Source organism: Callionymus lyra, chromosome 17, assembly GCF_982586985.1.
Source record: "Callionymus lyra chromosome 17, fCalLyr1.hap1.1, whole genome shotgun sequence".
In the NCBI taxonomy this organism is placed as follows: Eukaryota; Metazoa; Chordata; class Actinopteri; order Syngnathiformes; family Callionymidae; genus Callionymus; species Callionymus lyra.
The window spans coordinates 19,141,837-19,166,568 of record NC_141834.1 but is presented as its reverse complement, the minus strand read 5'-3'; the positions used below and the strand labels follow the sequence as shown (position 1 = coordinate 19,166,568).

General features: G+C 34.6%; 3 protein-coding genes across 4 annotated transcripts; 1 reads left to right on the top strand and 2 right to left on the bottom strand.

Moving 5' to 3' along the window:
* Positions 1 to 2,160: 2,160 nt before the first annotated feature.
* Positions 2,161 to 9,466, bottom strand: ubxn11 (UBX domain protein 11). Its single transcript, XM_087779038.1, has 16 exons — positions 9,391 to 9,466; positions 8,767 to 8,816; positions 8,599 to 8,699; positions 7,758 to 7,795; positions 7,612 to 7,695; positions 7,441 to 7,541; positions 6,710 to 6,761; positions 6,456 to 6,535; positions 6,335 to 6,392; positions 6,059 to 6,276; positions 5,909 to 5,986; positions 4,872 to 4,992; positions 3,850 to 3,935; positions 3,715 to 3,785; positions 2,373 to 2,516; positions 2,161 to 2,314 (listed from the first exon to the last, which is right to left on the bottom strand). The coding sequence occupies exons 3-16, from the start codon at positions 8,667 to 8,669 to the stop codon at positions 2,167 to 2,169; spliced, it is 1,350 nt and encodes a 449-aa protein (XP_087635164.1). The 5' UTR covers positions 8,670 to 8,699; positions 8,767 to 8,816; positions 9,391 to 9,466; the 3' UTR covers positions 2,161 to 2,166.
* A 268-nt stretch (positions 9,467 to 9,734) lies between these two features.
* On the top strand, positions 9,735 to 17,677 carry fez2a (fasciculation and elongation protein zeta 2a). 2 transcript variants are annotated; one of them, XM_087779034.1, is made up of 10 exons: positions 9,735 to 10,087; positions 12,492 to 12,600; positions 12,695 to 12,805; positions 12,860 to 12,977; positions 14,255 to 14,508; positions 14,570 to 14,650; positions 15,691 to 15,766; positions 15,831 to 15,896; positions 15,969 to 15,994; positions 17,110 to 17,677. In XM_087779034.1, exons 1-9 carry the CDS (start codon positions 9,807 to 9,809, stop codon positions 15,977 to 15,979), a joined length of 1,107 nt encoding a protein of 368 aa, XP_087635160.1. In that variant the 5' UTR covers positions 9,735 to 9,806; the 3' UTR covers positions 15,980 to 15,994; positions 17,110 to 17,677. The 2 variants fall into 2 exon arrangements, with proteins under 2 accessions (XP_087635160.1, XP_087635159.1); XM_087779033.1 differs by lacking the exon at positions 15,969 to 15,994.
* Positions 17,678 to 18,698: 1,021 nt separating this feature from the next.
* LOC148062893 (speriolin-like protein) lies at positions 18,699 to 24,570 on the bottom strand. Its single transcript, XM_087812932.1, has 4 exons — positions 24,295 to 24,570; positions 22,647 to 22,832; positions 22,461 to 22,585; positions 18,699 to 20,487 (listed from the first exon to the last, which is right to left on the bottom strand). Exons 1-4 carry the CDS (start codon positions 24,458 to 24,460, stop codon positions 20,161 to 20,163), a joined length of 804 nt encoding a protein of 267 aa, XP_087669058.1. The 5' UTR covers positions 24,461 to 24,570; the 3' UTR covers positions 18,699 to 20,160.
* Positions 24,571 to 24,732: the final 162 nt, after the last annotated feature.

Below are 24,732 nucleotides of genomic sequence, written 5' to 3'. Positions count from 1 at the left end.
CCTCCCTCAAAGACCTCCCCCAAAGACCTCCCCCAAAGACCTCCCCCAAAGACCTCCCCCAAAGACCTCCCCCAAAGACCTCCCCCAAAGACCTCCCTAAAAAACCTCCCCCAAAGACCTCCCCCAAAGACCTCCCTCAAAGACCTCCCCCAAAGACCTCCCTCAAAGACCTCCCCCAAAGACCTCCCCCAAAGACCTCCCCCAAAGACCTCCCCCAAAGACCTCCCTCAAAGACCTCCCCCAAAGACCTCCCCCAAAGACCTCCCTAAAAAACCTCCCCCAAAGACCTCCCCCAAAGACCTCCCTCAAAGACCTCCCCCAAAGACCTCCCTCAAAGACCTCCCTCATAGACCTCCCCCAAAGACCTCCCTCAAAGACCTCCCCCAAAGACCTCCCCCAAAGACCTCCCCCATAGACCTCCCCCAAAGACCTCCCCCAAAGACCTCCCCCAAAGACCTCCCTCAAAGACCTCCCCCAAAGACCTCCCCCAATGACCTCCCCCAAAGACCTCCCCCAAAGACCTCCCTCAAAGACCTCCCTCAAAGACCTCCCTCAAAGACCTCCCCCAAAGACCTCCCCCAAAGACCTCCCCCAAAGACCTCCCTCAAAGACCTCCCTCAAAGACCTCCCCCAAAGACCTCCCCCAAAGACCTCCCCCAAAGACCTCCCTCAAAGACCTCCCTCAAAGACCTCCCTCAAAGACCTCCCCCAAAGACCTCCCCCAAAGACCTCCCCCAAAGACCTCCCCCAAAGACCTCCCTCAAAGACCTCCCCCAAAGACCTCCCCCAATGACCTCCCCCAAAGACCTCCCCCAAAGACCTCCCTCAAAGACCTCCCTCAAAGACCTCCCTCAAAGACCTCCCTCAAAGACCTCCCTCAAAGACCTCCCTCAAAGACCTCCCTCAAAGACCTCCCTCAAAGACCTCCCCCAAAGACCTCCCTCAAAGACCTCCCTCAAAGACCTCCCTCAAAGACCTCCCTCAAAGACCTCCCTCAAAGACCTCCCTCAGCCCGATAGAACCGGCGGTACATTCCCTGACTCTGAATGTAAAAGACAGTCGCAGCTTTCTTTCCTCGTCAGATACCAGTTTGTACATTTCAGGTTTTTTACCGGCTTTAACAGTATTATTTATTAGTGTTTGCATCCACGACTCGAGGTGTTGCGCGTGAAGGTGGAGTCGAGTCGATCCCTTTATCCGTCGTCTCTAGTTCTAGGTCCCGGGGTCGGCTGGTTCACCCCCGGATTCGTTGTCGCGCAGAATTTATTTTTTCCTCTGAACACGAAGCCATTTTGAAGAAGAAGTTAAATTCTGCGTGTGGAGAAATATATGCAAGACTGACTTTGTTTTTGTATTCGTTTCATGGGACCTTTTTAAAAAATGGCACAACAACCTCTCTTTGGAACGTCCAGCGCATGCCTTACCATCTCAAATGTTTTGCAAAAGGGAAAAGATGTTTATATTTTGATACTTTTTGTCCTTGTTTTTGGATATTTTAGAAATAAAGATTTTCAACTTTGTCTCCTTTAGTTTTGAATTGAAGAATATTTTTTAGTTTTTTTTATCCTCCAGTCCAGCTCGGATATGATGTAATAGTTTAGATTAAACTAGTATATCATCGGAATATTGAGATCTTGAATTTAACGTTTCCAATTTTGAAATAAAAAAGCAATCCTTTATTTTCTAAATTGAATAAAGAGAATATTTTTACATATAGTTTGATATTTTAACTCTAATAAATCAAAAATATATTTTATTTATTCAATCATATTTAATTCGTAGCTTTTTTAATTCAATATATAAAAATGTTCTCTTTTAGTGCTGTCTATTCAACCAACTTTTATATATTTAATGATTTAAAAGACTAGAAAATGATGTAGAATTTAGTTTATTTCTAGATTTATTGGATGAAAATATAAAACTTTCTTTATTAAGAGACTAATTCATTTGAAAAATGTTAATTTAATTATTAAAGAAACTAATTAAACCTGTTTAAAGAAGAAGAGAAGAGAGTTATTACTCTGAAGGCTCTGATACTCGTCCATAGGTGACTCGCGGCTGCAGATTACAGGTTGACTTCATGACCCACTTCCACGCGAGCGCCTGGAACTCCTCATGCCAGACAGAACTAAACGACGAGCCAATGATTTATCACGTAAACATCTGTTACAACAAGTTCTGTTTGGCCTCCATCTTTCTCCTCAGAATGAGGCTGAAGTTGCAGGTGAGTCCACAGGACTGCAGCGTCCAGGAGTCGTGGTAACACCTCAGGGGGCTCACGCTGATGATGTCATAGTTCTCAACACGATCCCCCCTGGAGTGAAGAGAATGATCATTTTTCATGAACCGGTTTGTTTGTACGAGTCTCTCACCGATGCCGGTCCAGGTATCTCCGGACGTCTCCCACCGTTTCTGACACGTTCATCTTCAGCAGGTACGACCTCTCGCCGCCCTCCGACCTGACCTTGACTGTGACCCCGCCGAGGGCCGGGGGCTCCAGGTCGCTCGTCTGCAGCCTGAGGAGAACATGTGGTGACTCTTCAAGCATGTGCCAGCGTTGACCTATATTTACAGAATTAATCTTCTTGATCTTGATGAGCAGCCGAGAATAAACCACAACTTTAATCTGTGTTTACGTTTCCGTTCGCTCCAGATTAATCCGGAGCCACTTCTGTCCCAAATACACTTGGTTTCAGTCACGATTTGACGTTCGTTTATCCTGGAATAACGTTTTTAAAACAACCATTTTGTGCTGCTTTCATTGAGAAACAATATATAAAATATAATTATTTAAAGAATTAAACTTGACCTTATATTTAAATGCTGAACTGTTTTACATTATAGACGTTTTTACACCTAATGATAAATGTTTAATGTGTTTAAATGATCAAGTTTGTTAAATAAGTCGTTGTTTTAAGAGGTAATCTAGAAAGCTAAGGTGCTAACTGCTAACTGAGCGAGCTAAGCTAATGAAAACCTTTGTTTTTATTGTTATTATTGTTTATTTGTATCATTATTTAAAGGCTCAGTGCATTTTTAAAACATTCAAATCAAAGTGTTAACACATCAGTAAAACAAACTCTTTTACTTTTATTTATATATAAATAAACTGCAGATTTAGTCAGTTGCTAATAAGTTAGCATTTGCAGTTTGTGTATTTTTAAACTATAATTGTATTTTGTTTGATTAATTTTGCTGTACTTGGAGACTAAAAGAAAATAATTGTAATTATTAATGCAATTATCAAAAGTAATGCATTTATATGTACAACTATATATTTTATTTTAAATAATTTGTATGTTGTACATCATCAACTACAAATGTATGTATTTAAAAATACATAAATATAAATGCAAAAAATAAAAGAATGTAATGAAATAGTGAGTGTTTTTTATCATATTAAAATCACACTTTTTTATATACATATGCAATTATTATTTGAATTAAAATAAAATTATGTTGTACTATTATAAGAGCATGTTATTCATCTAATCTATACTTATACTGAATTGTTTTTGCAGGCAAATAAATAAATATTTAAATAGATGTACTAGTACAACTATTTCATGATACTCACATGTAATACATAATATATAAACTATGTATTTTAGTTTAAAGGAAAGAATGAAGTGTAAAAAAGTCTTTGTATCATATTATAATGACACATGTTTGTATGTATTTATAATGTTAATTTAAATTATTATGGTTTGTTACCTCTCCCTCATACTCTGCAGCGCTGCCGTTTCCACGACGACCTGAGAGTCGTTACTCGCCTCATGAACGCCCTGTGAACGCAGACGTGAACGACATGAAAACATCATCATCATCATCATCGTATAAATAAACTACCATCAGACGCGTCGTCACCAGATCTCTGACGTCCATCACTTCTCCAGCTCGGATCACGACCTTCGGGAGGATGTTGGATTTTCTTCCTGAGATCCAGAAAAAAACCAGTGACTTTGTCAGATTGTTTATGAGTTTGAATTTAATTTGAATTAGTGGCTGAAAAATAAATATAGCAAAAAATATTTATTGAACTTTTTGATTTGATTTACTTTTCAGTCACTAGTGTGATTACTTTAGTTATATCATTTTAGTTACAAAATCAATTTTTGTATCATTATTATTCCCAGATGATACATTTTTCCATGTTTCAAAGCTTAAACTTTAAGTTCTCTTCAAGGTAGTGCAGTTTTTACGTCCAGGTTGTGTAATATTGTTATAAAATATTCAATGTTAATTAAGCTGTAACCTGAATATTTCTATGTAAACTTTTATTTTCTATTTCAATATTTTTTCCCATGCCAATATTATATGGCAATATATATATATATATATATATATATATATATATATATATATATATATATTTTTCAATGCTATTTTTCTTCAGCCAATATATTTTTTTAAGCCAAGATTTTTTATTTAGTCAATTTATTTGAAACGCAACATGTTTTACAAGCCGTTGTTTTTTATTTTCAATGCCAATATTATTTTACCGCAAAAGAAATTCCACCCAATTTGCCCATTTTTTCTAGTCAATTTAGTTTTTAAATGCAATAAATGTTTTTAAGCCAATTTTTTTTCAATGTCAAATTTTTTAATGTCAATATTCTTTTTTCAGCCAATATATTACATTATTTTAAGCCGATAGTTTTTCTTTGCCATTTTCTTTATGTTAATTACCAATTTTCTTTAATTTCTACCAATATTTTTTCAATTAATATTTGTTATTTTCAATGGAAATATTATTTTTTCAGTCAATATTTTCTTCTTAATGGCAACAATTTTTCATCCAATATATTTTTTACTGATACCAATTGAAGCTTCTATTATTCTAAGTTGATTCTTCTCAGGACGTGACAAACCTAAGTGGCAACAAACTGGTTTTGTCGACTCAAATCTCTCTCCCAGGATAGTCTGTCCATCTCCTGGGAATCTGAGCCACAGCGGGTCGAGGTTGAACTCTTGGTCTCTGCAGTCGTGGACCTGAGGAGAGACGGAGTCTGTTGTCCACAGAAGACGAAGAGACACACCTCGAAATCTGCCTAAACCAGAAGGATGTGTCTCGCCTGCAGCTGATACAAAACTCTGCAGCCAGAATTCTGAGCCGCTCTAGTAGAAGAACTCACATTTCTCCTTCAAACTCTTCACTGGCTGCCAGTTTCTTTCAGGATCAACTTTAAAATTCTGGTTCTTACTTTCAGATCTATTCATGGTCAGACCTTCCATCAGTGATCTGATCCAGACTTACACCCCAGCTCGGGCTCTGAGGTCTGTGGATCAGAATCTACTGATGGTTCCTGAACTTCAGGACCAGAGGAGAGAAATCCTTTCAGACTGTTGCTCCTCAGCTTTGGAACCATCTCTGTGTTTGATGATCTACTGACTCCTTCAAGAAACATCTGTGTTTGATGATCTACTGACTCCTTCAAGAAACATCTGTGTTTGATGATCTACTGACTCCTTCAAGAAACATCTGTGTTTGATGATCTACTGACTCCTTCAAGAAACATCTGTGTTTGATGATCTACTACCTCCTTCAAGAAACATCTGTGTTTGATGATCTACTGACTCCTTTAAGAAACATCTGTGTTTGATGATCTACTGACTCCTTCAAGAAACATCTGTGTTTGATGATCTACTGACTCCTTCAAGAAACATCTGTGTTTGATGATCTACTGACTCCTTCAAGAAACATCTGTGTTTGATGATCTACTGACTCCTTCAAGAAACATCTGTGTTTGATGATCTACTGACTCCTTCAAGAAACATCTCAAGACCTTTTTATTGACCTGATTTTCTTGGACTCCTGTGTTTGTCTTATGTTGTCTTGACAATTAAGAGTTTTTCATTCGTGACCCTGGTCTACAAAGATCTTTACAAATAACTATTACTTACTCACCTCGAAAGGAACGCCGTCTGGGAACTGCTCCTGCAGCTCTGAGGGGAAGTAACCCTCCATGATGTCCAGCATGCACCACTGCACACACACACACACACACTGGTCAAGAAAACCTCAGACGAGCACCGGGGTCGTCGAGGTCATCAGAACCTGAGCACTGGGGTCCTGGAAGGACCGGAAAGGTCCGTCGCTCATGACGATCCCGTTGCTGTAGAGTCGGAGAGGAACCGGGTCGACCCTCCTCAGCTGCGCCCCCGTGGAGGTGGGCTGGATGAAGATCTGCTCCTCGCCCGCCAGAACGTTCAGCTCCTTGACCCGCTCCAGCACCAGGTCGAAGTCCAGCGAGAAGTCCTTGATCTCCACCGCGCCTGCTCACACGCTTCAATCAGAGGCTACAGTTTTTCAGAAGAATCCAAAAACTAAGACCTGAGTCCGAGTCCCCCGAGCCCTCCATCCAGACCAGACCACACTCGCTCAGAAGGTTCTGTGGAGGAGAACACGCGTGAAGATCCCGTGATGGGGTGATCCAGGAGGTCCAGAGACTCACCTCCATTTCGTTGACCTGGTCCTGCAGCCGTTGACACTTCTGCTCCAGATCATGTTTGCAGGTTTCTTCACGAGCGGCTTCTGCACACAAATGCAACTGTTGCAGTGCATCATGGGAGGTCATCGTGACGATGAAAAATCGTGGTTGAAAGGCGCTGGGATCGATTGCTTTGGTCTGATCATGGAAGTCTGGATTCCATTTAATTTGTGCTTTTAACTCCAGGTGAGGAGAACATTTACGCTCGAGCTGCTCACCTGTCTTTTCCCAGATCTTCAGTTTCCCCTCCAGGTGTACGATCTGTCGGTCCTGGAAATCAATTCAAAATCAAAATGTACGGTGGCCCAGAAGAGACAAAACAAATGAAACCACAATTTCTTGAAACAAATGTTCAAACTCAGAAACTAAACTTTAATTTATTATATATAATAATATATATATATTGATTAGATTAGATTAGATTAGATTAAACTTCATTGATCCCTCTGGAGGTCTCTATCGGATAATTGTTTCTTATAGCAAAAGTAGGATTTCCTTAAAAAAAATGTACAAACTATGACAGTAAATATAAAATTGACTTAAACTAATTTACAAACTCGGAAACAAAAATAAAATGTATTGAAACAAAATTAAATTTTACTTAAACAAATTTCCAAACACACTAAAACAGAATTAAAAAATAGGATTTTTCTTAAAAAATGTACAGACTCTGAATCAAAATTTAAATTTCTTAAAACAAATGTATAAACTATGAAACAAAATAAATAATTCTTGAAACAAAATTAAAATTCCTGGAACAAAAATTAAATTTTTAGAAACAAATGCACAAACTAAAAAACAATATTATAATTTCTTAAAACAACATTAAAATCTACTTAAACAACTTCACAAGCTCTGAAACAAAATATTATTTACTAAAATTATAAATTTACTTCACGAGTGAGTTTATTTGTTTTTCACTTCCGGGCCACCGTAGATTCGCGTTTACCTTGTGTCGCAGTTCTTCTTCTTGACTCCTCGCTCTCTTCTCCAGAAGAATCATCTGCTGCATCATGACTGACATCAGCTCGAAGTCACTCGGCGAAGCATCTGAAGAGACATTTAAAGTTTATAAAAGATCAATAAAAGATGGTCTGGTGGGTCCAGTTTGAAGCTTCACCTCTAGGGGGCGACGTCGGGCTTGAGATGGAAGACTCTCTGCTCTGAGGAACCCGAGGAACCTGAGGATCATCTGACTGGAAATCTGAAGCTACAAGAAACACGTACGTTTTGTGTAATTCATCTGAATTTAAAGCACGTGTTTACCTGACGAATCCTTCCTGAAAGTGACGTTTTGTCTGCACCTGCACAACAGTGGAATCAATGTTAACACAGTGATGAACGTTTACTTTTTTTTCTCAGGGGCCACAATTTATACCGTTGTGAGGGGACATCTATGGAGTAAATCAGTGCCATTTTTCAAGTATAAGATGTAAGTTAAATAATTAAAATGTATATTTGATATATAAAATGTTTCCACTATTATACTAACATTATTTCTTTCTTGATTTTCTTGAATTTAAAGGTTACAAATATTGAATTTAGATATATTTATTTTTTCACTTATTGGAATTAGAATATCAAATTTAAAAACTAATTAATTTGGAAAACATTCGATTTTTTCTATTAAAATTATTAAAAGGAAAAAAAAATTGAACCTTTAAATAAAGAAATTTATTTTTTAAGATTTTAAAAGATTTTTTTTAAGATGAATGAATGAAAATGCAGATTCAACATTTAATTTAATTCCATTTAATATTCTGATGGCACTGATTATATTTCTATAGTCATAGAAATAAAGGAGCGAAAATAAAATAACTTTTATATTAAAGAAAATTGTTAAATAATCCCTTTTTTTTTTAACCGAGCACTTTTTTCATATTAAGTTTAAAGTTTTTCAGGAGCAATAAATACAAACAAAAATAACAAAAGTGCTGAAAAAAAGTCATATTAAGAGATTAGTAATGAAAATGAGAAAAAAATAAAAAGCAAAATTCTTAGTTTCTACATCATCTCTGGCCTCATGATGGCCACATAAATACAGTCAAAGAGCCACATGTGGCCCTCGACGCCTTTGTTTGTTCTAACATGTGGTCAGTGAACGTACCGTGGGTCCTTCAAAGACCCCTGCAGGGGGGGTCGCTTCGTCTTCTTTAGCATAGTCAACGGAGAACTCATGATTCATCACTTTTCTTCTACACTGCTTTTCTATTAAGAGAAACGACTCGTCATTACACACTTGTTTAAAAAATGTTATTCTCTTGTGTTTGTGCACCTTATGCTGGAATCTTTCTCCTCAAGAATTCTCCATCATGTGCACCATCACTGCAAATGGAAGACATGTTTCCTTCATCTGCTTATGAGTCATTCATGTGTCGTTCTACACTTGTGTGTCCAGGTTACAACTTTTATTTGTTATTATATCAACTCAGTAGCTCATGAACTCCTGCTGTACTTAAGCACCCAACTTAAGAACCGTAACATTAGCCAACATTTGTTTGTCTTTATTGTTGATTATTGCCTTTATTATCCACACAGTTACTTTTCTATCGCTGCTTTCTTCATTGTCAGGCCTCGACCTTATTGTTGGTTTGATCATCTCAGGTAAGACAGTCAAGAAAGGTGACTTAAGTGTACTTATGTTCTCTCATTTCCAAGTATTTCTTTTGTCATTTCTCTCCGTAAAAATGAAGCGAAATCACCATTACCTTATTATTGTAAACTGTGTTTTTAGGTGAAATTTAAACCTTTATCCTTCTTTTGGATATGTTCCTGTCAGGTTTGTAATCCATATATGATTTCTTAAGGTAGTTATTACTTGATGATTTATTTGTTATTATTACTACTAATACTATTGTTTTAATCAACTAATGGAGGAATGTTTGAGTTATTCGCTCACCTTATTTAAAAGTACAAGAAGTCTGAGGTGTGATGATTAAAATCGCGTCACTGCAGGAGAGTTTGTCCAAAATTTTGTTTATCGGTTGCTGTGAGTAACGGAACGCTTCTGTGAGTTCCGTGCTTCGCCTACAGAGGGCGCTGATGCACGAGATAATGCACACGCGATTTATTTTCTATTATTGTTTTTTTTTTAAATAAAGAACTATGTCATAAAAAACTACTTGGGTGTGGACTACTTTATCCTTATTTTGGAAAAATATATAAAAGTATAAATTATAATTCTAAGTCTACGGGGAAACACTGCCCTCTGCTGGTCGCAGCTGAAGCGTGTCGTGTCGACGAGGATGATGCTCGGGCCTGTCGGTCCCGCCGCGTATGTACCGTGGACCCGGTTAGCGTAGACTGAACCGGGTCATGGCGACACATTTGGAGCAGGAATGGCCGTCGTCGGGAGTGTTAAACTCGGATCTGAAGAAGGGTCTGATGGCGGCGGTGGCGACGCTTCCTCTGGACGACGGTGGACAGTCCAGACCCAAGGACTCCTCCGGGCGGGACCAGGACTTCCAGCCTCTGGGGGACCTCGCCACAGAATTCGAGGAACGACTGAAGACCTGCTTCCCGAACCCCGAGGTGGACTCGGACAGAAGAGAGAAGATGACAGAAGAAGAAGAAGAAGAGTCGCTGGAGGCAGACGAGTGAGTCTCGTGTGGCCTTCAGGGTCCTCACTTACAATGGGATGTTTGTCCGACAGACTCCATAGAAGGTCGTAGTGTTTTATTCTTAAACACATTTTAATGATAAACCAGCGCATAACTTTTTTATAAACAAACAATTTTTATTTAAATAAACGATAGGTTTGCTATTGCGCACCTATCTGTACATTACGGTAACGAAAAGTCGCTGAACTCATTTATAATTTATTCACTCGATGTGTCACTAAAAATAGAATAAAATACATTTTAAACCACGAAGAATGAAAATATATATATATATATATATAAAGGGATTAAAAACAGACACGTCAACATAGTGTCATCTTAATATTTCTGTTTATATTTTTAATATATTATATTTTTTATATATTATAAGTAAATGGAGAGAATTTACGTCACGCTTAGTAGTTTTGTTTTGCAATTTATTATTTTCTAACAATATAAATACATTATCATTGTGGATCTGTACGTCAAAGTAAAACAATGTTGTGATGCTAACAGTTGCTAACAGTTGCTAACAGCTAACATGTAAACATCACTGTTTATCAAGAGTTTGCTATTTACGTGTTTATAACTAAATATATTTGAACTTAAATGTAATATTCCTGCTAGTGTTATGTTCACGAAGCCAGTTAATGTATAATGTAAAAAAGAAGGCTCAAATATATATATATATTTAAAAGTTTATATATAGGTTTATTTTCCTGACAGCTTTTAAAGATATTCATATTTATTTTAGTTTTTTAACTTTATTTTTCCAAGTACCAAGTAACACAAACGCATGTAAAACAAAATAAATATATAATAATAAAATATGTTTCTTTTTTATTTTATTTTTGGGATAATCTGTCCACTATTTCTAGTGTTTTCTGCCTTTATTCTCAGTTGAAACACAAATGTTTATTGTGATATAATACATAATAATAATATACTTTTATATTAATTTATTAATTATATTTAATAATTTATATCCTTCACTATATTGAGCCACTGACACAGTATCAGAGATTCACTTGAAATTACTCAGATTTGTTTGTTGTTAAAAGTTTACATTCACCTCAGCAAGAGCAGAATTAACTATAAAAAAAAGTCAAACAACCATAACAACGTCTAATATTAATAGTTACTTTATCACTAGTGAACCTCACTGACCCGACACTTATCATACACACTTACACAACTACACAACAACACACAGAAACACATTCATGAGAGCAGACCTGGGTAATAACACACTTTTATATCCATTAAAAAAAGTTGTAAAAATACAGTAAAATCCTTATTATTTTCAACTTCCTGATTTGATACTTTTCAGTTGTTTGTTCAAGTCATAGTAGCATCAGGTTCATCTATCATTAGCACTATTGTAGCTAACATCGAGTTAGCTTAACTGTTTGGTAGCAAAACTAAGATTTAAGATATTTGTTTATTGATTTTTTACATAAAACAACCAGTACAGCTCAACAGTGTAAATGAAATGATACACAGAGAAAATAAAAAATATGAAAGAAAAAAATGTCCATCAGAAGAAGGGAAATAACATTTTTGCAGCTGTAAAAATAAAAGTATATATATATCTACACACACTCAAACATATACAGTATATTCATAAAAAAAATATGAAAAGATGTAAAGATACATACATCTTTGCGCTTGATGGATCTACTGACTCCTTTAAGAAACATCTTAAGACGTTTCTATTTGTTCAGGCTTTTCCTTGAATTTCTCGAACTCCTGTGTTGTTCTCAGTATTATCTTGATCTTTAAAGTATATACTTTTTTGAGTATTGTTTTGATTGTTTAAGCGCTTTGTGACCCTGGTCTCGAAAAGCGCTATATAAATAAATATTACTTACTTACTTACTTACTTACTTGTATAATTAACAGAAAAGATAAAAAATAACCAAAACAAAAAACTAAACAAGCATTTAAGATAAACAAGAAATAAAATATTTTAATGAGGTGAGAGGCTTCGACTACTTTTGACTCGACCACCAGTTAGCTTTAGCGCTAACGAAATTGAATTAGCATAGGTTTGCTACAAATAGCCTGTATGGTTTTGTATGGTAACTTTTACTATTAATAATTATATTTCTCTGTGAATATTTGTTCTACATCATATTTAAAAAGTATATAAAATACCATTAAAATGATAATTTTGATTTGATTTTATTCCTTTACTATTGTTACCAGCCACTTTATTTAATGTGGCCCCCGAGGAAATGTTATTTTTTCACCCCTGAAATACACGATGACTAAAAAAAACATTAACCAGATTAATGAAGTGTTAACGTTATTAAACCGAGCGCTAAAGGTGCTGTTCTGCTGAGCCAAGCGGGTTCCGAGAAGGTGACGACACCAGGATGATTCATGTGCTTCCCGGCAGGATCTGGACGCAACTGACCGACAACTACGGTCGAGTGAAGCCCGTGGACTGGTCGCGCTCGCGGACGCGCTCGCTGCACATCGCCTCGTTCGACCTCGGACAGAAGCCTGTGAGCTCCTCCTCCCTCCTGCCCCACTTTCATCACCCTTCAAATCAGTTTATCTCTCAAATCTCAAATATTCATCAGCGTTATAATCCCCCAGAGCGAGGGCGCGGCGGATCAATGGGATGACGAGGAGCTGAGGGAGCAGCTGGACATGCACGCCATCATCGTCTCCAGCCTCACGGACGAGCCGCTGTTCACGGCCGAGCAGGTGAGTCTTGAACGCCGGTGTTGACGCTCGACGCTCACCGGGACGTTTGCGAAGGTGATCGAGGAGCTGGAGGAGATGATGATGCAGGACTCGTGTGACCTCCTGGAGGAGGAGCTGCCCTCTCGGACGGACCTCTCCGGGTACTCCGGCGTCAGCCCCGATTATCACGACAGTGAGTTTTGAACGACGGTTGAATAGTGTGGAAGTATGTCATCAAAATATTCATTGATTTTAATTTTAAAAGATTGAAACTTTAATTCGTTTTATTTTGATTTAAATGTTGTTTTTTTTATATATGTTTTGTGAATAATTTAATTAAATTATTTGTATATTTAAAGTGAATTTTCCTTAATTGAATAATTTCTAATATTAAAAGGTTAAATTAGTTGTTTTTTAAAATAATTAAATAAAAATTCAAAATGAATTAATTCCTCTTTACACATAGAGTTTAATGTTATAATTCTAATAATTAAAGAATTAATTTTCCAACTTCAATATTTTTTAACTCGTAGCCTTTTAAATTCAATATAAAATACTGGTGTAATAGTTTCACCAGACAATACCAATGGATCACAGAGCTACTCGATTGAGCTTGATATTCAAATTTGAATAATTTGAATAATTCATTTTCTAAATTGAATATTTTAGATTAAATAATAAATAATACAAATGGTGACTCGTTTATACCAACATTTGTGAATGTTATTGAATTATATATTGAATTTAAAAAGCAACAATTAAACAACATTTAATTTAGAACATTTATTATTGAATTATTGGAATTAGAATATCAAAATCTATGTGTAATTATTATTAAAAATAAAATTCAATCTAGAATATTCAATCTAGAAATGTTGGTATAATAGAGACAACATGATTGGCTGAAAGTGTAGTGAAGAAGCTCCGTACTCTATTGGTAATGTCTGGTGACAGTTTTATACAAACATTGTTTTTATTATTATTAATTGATAAAATATTGAATTTATTGAATTTATTTTCTTAATTATTGGTATTAGAATATTTGCCTTTTTAGATTAAATAATAAATAATAGAAATGGCAACTCTATTATACCAACATTTTAATATTGAAATTTAAAAATGAAAAAAAACATTTAATTCGGAACATTTATTGTTGAATGACTAGAATTAGAATATCAAATTCTATGTGTAATTATTATTAAAAAAATATTATTGAATTCAATAATTATAGAAAAATATATATATATATATAAATATTATATAAAATAATAAATACAACTAATTTGATGATTAAAATAATTGACATTTTTCTATAATTATTTTAATGTTAAAAACCACCGTATTAATATTGTGATGCCAGCGCTGAACTAAAGCCTCTCCAGGACATAAAACCGTTCACCAGATTAAACTGTTCGACACGTGGATTAGAGATTTGATGGCGATGAGGAGCTTTAAGACGAGTCTCTGCAGGAGTGAAGACCCTGAACGTGGCGCAGCTGAACGAGCGTCTGACGGAGACGGAGTCGACCATCAGGAGCTTCTCCGAGGAGCTGGTGCAGCAGCTGGCGCTCCGGGACGAGCTGGACTTCGAGAAGGAGGTGAAGAACAGCTTCATCTCGGCGCTCATCGACGTCCAGAACCGCCAGAAGGAGCACCGGGAGGCGCTGAGGAAGAAGAAGAAGTCGAAGGCGGGAGGGAGTTCTTCGGAGAGGACGCCGGGATCCGTACGTGTCTCGCTCTACAAGTGTTTTTCTTTCAGCTCATCTCTTCTCTAATGTTCTCCAGCGCTTCAGTGTGGAAGGATTCTCTTCTGTCATTCAAAACAGCTTTCGACAAACTTTTGGAAACACCTGCAGTGACAGACAGGTTTACCTTCTTCCTTCTTCCTCCCTTCGTCCTACGTTTATCATGTCTGCAGAATATACTATTTAATATTCAAAATAAACTTCTTCTTTTATCAATCATTTTTATATTAAAAGGTAGCTTTTTATAATTCGATTTAAATATTTTCATTCTAATTCCAATAATTAAAAATAAATGTTGTAAATTCACTATTTTTAAATGTATAGCCTTTTAAATTCAATATAGAAATGTTGGTTTAATAGAGACACTGTGATTGGCTGAAAGTTTGAAGTTTTGTATTGAATTTAAATGACTACAAACTAAAAAATATTGAATTTAGAACTTTAAGTCTGTGTAAAAAAATGTTTTAAAATATATATATATATAAATTATTTAATCAAAATTTAAAAACAACAAGATAATTAATAAAAACAAATTAAACCTTTCAATATAGAATTGATTGAATTCAGTTAGTCAAAGAAACTTTTGAATGTTTAATTCAGTGTATTTTAACAACATTTAATATTGAATTTAAAAGGCTACAATTAAAAAAACATTTAATAGAGAAGGTTCATTTTTGAATTATTGGTATTAAAAAATCAAAATATATGTGTAAAAAAAATTGTTTTAATAATATTTACATTTTTTAATCAAATTCAAAAACAATAAAATAATTAATAAAAACAAATTCAACCTTTCAATATAGAATTGATTGAATTCATTTATTCAAAGAAAAGTTTAAACTTTTGAAATGTTGAATTCAGTGTATTATAGCAACATTTTTATATTGAATTTAAAATACTACAATTAAAAAAACAAAATACAAAAAATTGAGAAAGTTAATTTTTGAATTATTGGTATTAAAACATCAAACTCTATGTGTAAAAAAAAAAATATTTGAAGAAATATTAAATATTTTTGTTCTCAATTATTAAAAAATCAATTATGAAATGCTTAGAAAATCATTTCAATGATTCAATAATATTCTGAACTGATAAACTTCTACATCTTCCGTCCGTAATATGGTTTAATTTAGTGAATAACCAGCGTGTTTGCCGTCACAGTATTTAACGACCGTCATCCCGTACGAGAAGAAAGGTGGACCTCCCTCGCTGGACGACCTTCAGATCCTCACCAAGAGTAAGAACCAGAACTCTGGCGTCGCCGCGAAGAAAAATAAAAAAACCTCCTTTTTTTCTTCCAGTTCTCCTGGCGATGAGGGACGACAGCGACAAGGTGCCTGGTCTCCTGACGGACTACATCCTCAAAGGTGAGAGATCCAGACGCTCTGGTCGTGACTCGCCTCTGACTCGCCTCTGACTCTTTGCTCTGCTCGCTGTAGCTCTGGTGTGAAACATGGATGCCCAGGTTTGTCACGTGTTGTTTGTTCGTGCTCACAGTGGGAAGAAGCAGCTCCTCCACCTCCCTCCTTCTAGCATGTTCTCCCCACTTTGACTCACCGTCTAGATCACAGAGTAGAGATGAGCTCTGGTTACACAACACGGATGATAGAACTCCTGCTCGCTTGAAGTGGCACTGATGGGTTATTTATAACACGACGCTGTTTTTTACATTAATCACTGTTTTTATCTGTATTTATTAACAGGAATTAATCACTTTGTAATACATGTTACAAATATGAGCATAAACTAATGTATATTATAAATTATTTATGTTCACGTTTCAAAATAAGATTTTTTTTAAATGCGATTAATTTGGATTAATCACAGAACATGACTTTGATTAACTAACATTTTCTTGAATGTTATCAAAACATTGTAACAGACACATTTTTAAAAAATTGACATTGATTGAATTAAATGGAAATGGCATCTAAATGGTCAAAGATGAATAACAAAAGTAATTAATTAACACAAGAATGTTCATACATTATTTTTACGTTATGAGGTTTTATATTTTCCAACCACTAACAAAGAGGACTTATTAAAATTCAAGTCCTGATGTAATTCTCTCCTTTATTAACACATTTTCGAGGATAAACTTGATTATTACGCCATAGTTCAGAATAAAATTCATCATGAAATGAAGTAAAATGTAGTTAAAATAATCTAACCTTTTATCACTGTATGATAATCTATGTTTAATTTGTAGAAATGATCCATTTTCTTGTTAAATAAATCAAAACATAACATTGGAACGTGAATAATATAACACATTGATTGACAGACTGACCAGTTTTGATCCTTTTAAAGGTATTTTTAAAATACAAACTATTATCAAACGAATTAAAAACACAATTTAATACTTATATTGAACTATAATAATAATAAGAATCATGTTTTAATGTTATCTTTTATCTTGCTCACTAATCTAAGATCCTATAAAGTGCTACTTCAACCTAGATGTTCGTAGTTTATTGTCGTTTTCATCATTTTGATTCACTCCTGATGTTCCTCCTCGTGTTTTCATCGTTTCATCTTCACTTTTACCTCCTGCTCACGCTTTCATTCTTGTTTCTGCAGTGCTTTGCCCCACATGAGCCACAGAGGGCGCTGCAGGCTGCGACGAGTGCGGGAGGAAGAAGAGGTTCGAGTCGACGTGAAGCAAACACTCGTCTCTCAAATGGTTTCTATTCAAATTCTCTTCGGTTCGATGATGAAAAGCCTTTTGAGTCGTGATCAGGGCTTCGAACCTCAAGTGCTGAACAACCAGTTACCTTAAGAATCCAGGTCACATGATCGAGCTCTTTATGTCGTAATAAGACACTTTATTTTAACAAATACTCTAAAATATATAAACATTCCTCATCATGGTTTCAATGATTTGTTTTGAAAAGCTCTTGCACTGATCTAAACAACTAACTATGCACTCGACTGAACTTTGACCTCCGCACTGTGGGTACATCTCTGAATCAAGAGCTGGGCGCGCACCATGTTTCCTCCCCACGAGCTGCCTTCGGAACTTCTGCCTGAACTTTTTGTACCTTCAAAATAAAGAACGACAGTATTCGACGTACATGTTGATTATTTATTTTGTAAATACTGGATTGAAAAATATGTTGCTGGAAATAAACTGTATTTGTGGTTGAGATTTTTTGTTGTCGGCGTGTTTTTATCCAGGCAACAATAGGATATATAGTAATACTTTAGTAACAAGTATATATGTGTAGTATTGTCCAGTACTTGACTCTGGTGTTGTGATAGTGTAGTAACAAGGATATATGTGTAGTATTGTCCAGTACTTGACTCTGGTGTTGTGATAGTGTAGTAACAAGTATATATGTGTAGTATTGTCCAGTACTTGACTCTGGTGTTGTGATAGTGTAGTAACAAGTTTATATGTGTAGTATTGTCGAGTACTTTACTCTGGTGTTGTGATAGTGTAGTAACAAGTATATATGTGTAGTATCGTCCAGTACTTGACTCTGGTGTTGTGATAGTGTAGTAACAAGTATATATGTGTAGTATTGTCGAGTACTTTACTCTGGTGTTGTGATAGTGTAGTAACAAGTATATATGTGTAGTATCTTCCAGTACTTGACTCTGGTGTTGTGATAGAGTAGTAACAAGTATATATGTGTAGTATTGTCCAGTACTTGACTCTGGTGTTGTGATAGTGTAGTAACAAGTATATATGTGTAGTATCGTCCAGTACTTGACTCTGGTGTTGTGATAGTGTAGTAACAAGTATATATGTGTAGTATTGTCCAGTACTTGACTCTTGTGTTGTGATAGTGTAGTAACAAGTATATATGTGTAGTATCGTCCAGTACTTGACTCTGGTGTTGTGATAGTGTAGTAACAAGTATATATGTGTAGTATTGTCCAGTACTTGACTCTGGTGTTGTGATAGTGTAGTAACAAGTATATATGTGTAGTATTGTCCAGTACTTGACTCTGGTGTTGTGATAGTGTAGTAACAAGTATAAATGTGTAGTATTGTCCAGTACTTGACTCTGGTGTTGTGATAGTGTAGTAACAAGTTTATATGTGTAGTATTGTCCAGTACTTGACTCTGGTGTTGTGATAGTGTAGTAACAAGTATATATGTGTAGTATAGTCCAGTACTTGACTCTGGTGTTGTAGTATTTACAGACCACATGACTCTTGACGAAGTAGTAACTACTTTCATTTGTTTTCAAACCAAAATATGTCCAAACATCAGCTTTAAAAGCACTGTATCCTCTCGTCCTCAGTCATTGCCAGGATCCTTTGACAAGAATGGGTCGATACGTATCACGATACGAGAACACATACGACAAAAATACGCAATACTGTGAAATACTGCAGAACAAGGATATATTTGTAGTATTCATTGTAGTGGTCACTGTATCCTCTAGTCCTCAGTCATCGCTGGGATCCTGTGGGATGTTTGTGATTGTGACAACTAAACGCGTGTCTAGGAGTCTATATTGTCAAGAATATGAGATGATAAGTATCACAATACAGAGTCAACAGTATGATATATAGTGATAGTGTAGTAACAAGTATATATGTGGAGTATTGTGGAGTACTTGTACCTCTCGTCCTCAGTCATCGCCAGGATTTTATTGTTACTTAAACTGCGGTAAATGTCATGACTGCTGCCATCTAGAGGCCAGGAGTTTAATTGCAACAAAGAAATAAAAAAAATGAAACAAATATGATATTTGTAAATAAAAAAAAATACTGACACAGTATTGTGAAAAAAGATATCTCAATATTTAAGCGTATTGATATTTTCTCACACCTCCTGTGAACATCCTACTTCTGATACCATACCCAGATCTTAACCCTAATAAAAAGAAAAAAAAAAAGTGATATAATAAATGTAATCTCTGGAAAGTAAAGAAACCAAAAACAAAAACAGCTCCAGACTGACCCTGTGAACACAAAGATACAGATGTTGTAAAAATGTGAAAAATGGATCAAATACTCCAGATTTTATAAACTCAAACTAAAAGGTTTATAGGAAAAAAAATCATCTGATGAATTCATGTGATTTTTCTGAAATCGCGCACTTCTCTAAGTGCACTAGTTTACAGTGCACTTTCTTGCCCAGTGCTCAAATTCCGACAGTGTAGTTCTGTCTCAAATCAAACTCTACTGCTACACACTAACAGGAAATGACTCGACAGCTTCTTCTTCTACTACTATTTAACACTGATTGTAACCAGTCGTTGAAACTCTATCACGAAAACTTGACAACACTTTTCTCCAATTGAAACAAGTTATTAAGTTGTGTTTCATTGTGTTATTACTGTTGTTCTGTTGTTTTGTGGTAAATTGTGTGTTTTCTCGAGACAATTAATTCGGTATCTGCTGCGAAGACGCGTCGTCAGTGACGTAGCTTCAGTTTAGCTTCATCTAAGATGGCGGCCGTTGAGGGTGGAAAGTGTCCATCGATCCACACTCAATTTTCTGGACATTTGAGTGCACTACATTTTCGCACACTGCTCATTCAAACTCACAATATTAAGTTTAAGTCCAGAAGTGTGCGATCAGGGACACAGACAGAGTTTTAACGTGTTTGTCAAATGAGAAAACGTTATAGTTCTGGAGGAGTTTTTATTGTTATTATTGTTCGCTCTCAGTCTACCAGACCATCAGAGGCGAGCCGTCCTTCTCCGCCAGGAAACAGAGGCAGTTGAGCAGGACGATCAGGTCCTTGTGGAACTTGTCGGGAGCGTTGTTCTTGATGAAGCGCCTCAGGAAGTGCTGGTCGTTGTGCTCGACCTCCTGGCTCGCGCTGCGTTTCTCCACCAGGATCCCGTAGGTGTTGACGATGAGCTCGGAGAAGGACGGGTGGAGCGAGGTCTTGTATCCCAGCTGGTTGAGCTGCTTGATCAGGCTGTAGTACCTGGTGGTCAGGAGCAGCTGGTACCCCTTGTCAACGACCCCGCTCAGGATGTTGGTGCTCACCTGGTGGACACACCAGGAACTCACTCGCACCTGGACTCCCTCCATCTCTCACATATGAATTTAAACTTTCAAATGTTTTTTTTTTAATAATTAAATTATTTGATGTCTATACTCAAAGGTATATAATATATTTATAAATAACTTTGTTCAAAAGTTATTAATTATAATTTAATTTTAAAAAAAAAAGAAAATTTGTTTCAATTCAATTCAATGTTTTTTTTTGTTTCTGGATATTGAATGATTGAGTTCAACATTTAAAATTTTGAAACTTTTAATTTTCTATTGAAACTTGTATTCTTTATTATATATATACAGTATACTATCTTTTAATAGGTAAATTATTTTTATAAAATCATATATATAAGTCGCATTCTTAATTTATAATTATAATTTAATTTAAAATATCTAATACATTTCGTATTTATACATTTATTTATTTATACATTTTTATATTTATTTGATAAATAATTTTTGAATTTATATTTTTTTTACATAGAGTATGATATTATAATTCCATTTATTGAAAATAATTAAATGAACGAAAATACAATTGATTATTTTTGGATATTTAATTGAATTCAACATTTAAAAAGTTGAAACTTTTAATTTTCTATTGAAACTTGTATTATTTATTATATATATATACTATCTTTTAATATGTACATTTTTCTTTATAAAATCATATATATAAGTCGCATTCTTAATTTATTTCTTTATAATTTAATTTAAAATATCTAATACATTTCGTATTTATACATTTATTTATTTATACATTTTTATATTTATACATTTTTATATTTATTTTATAAACATTTTTTGAATTTATATTTTTTTTACATAGAGTATGATATTATTATTCCATTTATTGAAAATAATTAAATGAACGAAAATACAATTGATTATTTTTGGATATTGAATAATTGAATTCAACATTTAAAAAGTTGAAACTTCTAATTTACTATTGAAACTTGTATTATTTATTATATATATATACTATCTTTTAATATGTACTTTTTTTTTATAAAATCATATATATAAGTCGCATTCTTAATTTATTTCTTTATAATTTAATTTAAAATATCTAATACATTTCGTATTTATACATTTATTTATTTATACATTTTTATATTTATACATTTTTATATTTATACATTTTTATATTTATTTTATAAACATTTTTTGAATTTATATTTTTTTTACATAGAGTATGATATTATTATTCCATTTATTGAAAATAATTAAATGAACGAAAATACAATTGATTATTGATAATTTGATAATTGAATTCAACATTTAAAAAGTTGAAACTTCTAATTTACTTTTGGTTGTTGTTGGATTTTTATATATATATATATATATATATATATATATATATATATATGATTTTATCAATTTGCATGTTAAAAATATAAAAAAAATGTTAATTGAATTCTTTATATAATTACATTTTAAATGTATTTTTTTTTTAAATGAATTATATTTATTTATTATATTATTTAATATATATTATATAATAATATTTTCAATTATAAATAAACTAAGTTTGGAATCCTAAATATTATTTAATCAAATTGAATGCATTTTATTTAACTAATTATTTATGTAATTGTACTCACCACTTTTATGTTATATGTCTATTATTTCATGATATTTTATTCATCGAATTTTATTTCATTTATATGTATTTAATTATTTTTATTCTTTGCTATCATCACCAGAAGTTGTTGTGTTTACAATCTAGGCAACAAACTTCGTCTTTATTGTCTTTTAATAATCAACCGCTAATGCTAAACGTCTAATAGAAATAGAAAGTGACGACAAATGCGAATACATAATATGACATTAAAGTATCTTTTTTTGTTGTTTTTTTAATTCAAAATTAAAACGCAACAACATTTCACTAAGTCAATTGAAAGTTCCTTCATAAATTCAACATTAATATTCTCTTGACACCGACATACTTCCGTCCTCACCTCTTTGATCTTGTCCTTGATGTTGATCAGTGAATACCCGTAACGTCTCTTCCGGCCTCGGAAGATTCCTCCCAGAATCCTCTGGTCCAGCTGGTAGGCCACTTCCCCGATGAGCCTCTGCTCCTCTACAAACCCACCTCAGGTTTTAGGGTCAGAAACGTTGGTCTCCGTCAACACTGGACTCACCCACGCTGGCGGCGCCGCACAAGCTCTCCACTCTGGCGTCGGAATCTCTGGGCATGGAGTAGGAGAGGGTGAAGGAGGTGATGTCCATGGGCGAGGAGGTTCTCTGAGGACGCTGCTTCAGGTGCTTTCTGAACTGACTTTCGTTGAGCGTGTTCGGCCACAGGATAGAAACTTTCTTCCCTTGAACTGAACAGAAGAACAAATGTTTCTTAATAGACCTGAAAATATCTTGAATAGATCTAATGTTAGTTCTAAATATTATTCATTCATCAGTCAGTTTCATAGGGCGAGAGGCAGGGGACACCCTGGACAGGACCCCAGTCTGTGACAGGACACACAAAGACAGTCAACCATTCACACACACACTCATACCTAAAGATAATTTCCCCAAGTTCTCAATCAACCTCTGTATGTTTTTGGACTGTGGGAGGAAACCGGAGTGTCCGGAGTAAACCTACGCAACAGAGGTCACAAGTTTCCTCCCTCCAGACCAGGAAGTAAACCGTCAACCTGAACCGGCCTCTGATTGTATTTGTTCTAATGAGGTAAAAAAAGGTAAAACTATTTTAAAATTATTATCTATATTTTTTATTTTTTAAATAGTGTTTTGTATGATATTTCTAAATTAAATGTTTTTATAATTAAATATTGCAAAAATAAAAAAAAAAGCTTATTTTGATTAATTTCATGATGATGTCACTACTTTTTATCTTTGTTGTTTTTGTTGTTGTCGTTACAAAAATAATGAAAAACAATTATAAACAGATTTGTTTTTCTGGCCTTCGGGTCACCATGACCCTGAGACGACACAAGGGTTAAGGATCTTCAAAATAATTACATATAAAAAGGAAATAAAATGCAATCAAATTACAGCTTAATGTCTTTTTAAATGTCCTTTTTTATTCTATTTGGCCTGATGGACAATGGTCTCAGTACAAAATGTGGCTCTTGAGGGAATTGAACCGCCAACCCCTGATCTTATCTCATCCTGATCTTATCTCATCCCGATCTGAACGTAAACTACATTTTCAGCAGAAACAGATGTTATTATATTCTAATGTACCTTCTGGATTTATAAAAGTACTGCTCCTTAGGATACATTCAGAACTAACAAACAAATATGTAAAGCTTCATAAAACACAGTGTGTTATTAAAAATTACAAATAAACGTGTCATAATGAAGTTTTTTTTATTCATTCAACATTGTTAGAGTTGCTAGATGTTCTATTTTTCTTTGTGGTTCATAAATACTTTTAATAATATTTGTGTGCTTTAATGCATACTGATCACTTTAATGTACAGATCACTTATAATAGTTTATTCATTTTAAAATGTATCCTAAACATGTGTTGTTTTTTTAACACTGTCACACAGGCTTTATAATTGTAATTCTGAATATTCTTTGATCATTTGCTACGTTTATAAATGTAAAAACGAGCTCCTTGGAGGAGGTATGTTCTGTCACAGTGCTTTACTAGTCTTGGTATGTGTTAATAATTCTACTTATTTAAAGCATTTTAGTTATTATTAACTTAACTTAATTAACTGTATTTTAATCCGTGTCGAACTACTAAATATTTACATTATTTTCCACGCACCAGTTTTGAATATCACATTGAACCAGTAGATGTCGCTGTGGTTTGTATACCTGTGGACTTGGACATGGTGTCTTCAGTCTGGATCTTGTCCTTCAGCTCAGAGTTTTCTTTAAATAAGTTGAACATTGAAGTTTGCATTCTGTTGTTTTCCTGCTGCAGCTGCTCGTTCTTCGCCACCAGAGTCGCCAGAGTTTGTTCCAACATGCTTTGATCCATTTATTTAATGATAACAAATGAAACTACATCCTGTTACTCATAACGTTGCTTAAAAGTAACAACGTCACCATAATTGTTTTGATATGTTTTCAACCACAATATGAGGAAACCTCAAGTTTTATCTCCTCTTCTATCTTTGATGTGGAAAAACAAAAAAATATACTTTAATGTCATATTACGTGTTCGCACCTGACGTCACTTCCTGTTTATATTAGCCGTTAAGCATTAGCGATTTATTATTAAAAGACAATAAAGTCTTTTTTTTTTTATCA

Excerpts from the sequence above, each read along its gene's own strand:
- ubxn11 (XM_087779038.1), bottom strand. The coding sequence starts at position 8,669 with ATGAGTTCTCCGTTGACTATGCTAAAGAAGACGAAGCGACCCCCCCTG. Across the intron at positions 6,762-7,440 it reads AAGAAGAACTGCGACACAAG|GACCGACAGATCGTACACCT; the intron begins GTAAACGCGAAT and ends ATTGATTTCCAG. Across the intron at positions 2,315-2,372 it reads AGATACCTGGACCGGCATCG|GGGGGATCGTGTTGAGAACT; the intron begins GTGAGAGACTCG and ends TCTTCACTCCAG.
- fez2a (XM_087779033.1), top strand. The coding sequence starts at position 9,807 with ATGGCGACACATTTGGAGCAGGAATGGCCGTCGTCGGGAGTGTTAAAC. Across the intron at positions 12,601-12,694 it reads TCGACCTCGGACAGAAGCCT|AGCGAGGGCGCGGCGGATCA; the intron begins GTGAGCTCCTCC and ends ATAATCCCCCAG. Across the intron at positions 12,806-12,859 it reads CGCTGTTCACGGCCGAGCAG|GTGATCGAGGAGCTGGAGGA; the intron begins GTGAGTCTTGAA and ends ACGTTTGCGAAG.
- LOC148062893 (XM_087812932.1), bottom strand. The coding sequence starts at position 24,460 with ATGGATCAAAGCATGTTGGAACAAACTCTGGCGACTCTGGTGGCGAAG. Across the intron at positions 22,833-24,294 it reads CACCATGTCCAAGTCCACAG|TTCAAGGGAAGAAAGTTTCT; the intron begins GTATACAAACCA and ends TCTTCTGTTCAG. Across the intron at positions 22,586-22,646 it reads GTGCGGCGCCGCCAGCGTGG|AGGAGCAGAGGCTCATCGGG; the intron begins GTGAGTCCAGTG and ends GTGGGTTTGTAG.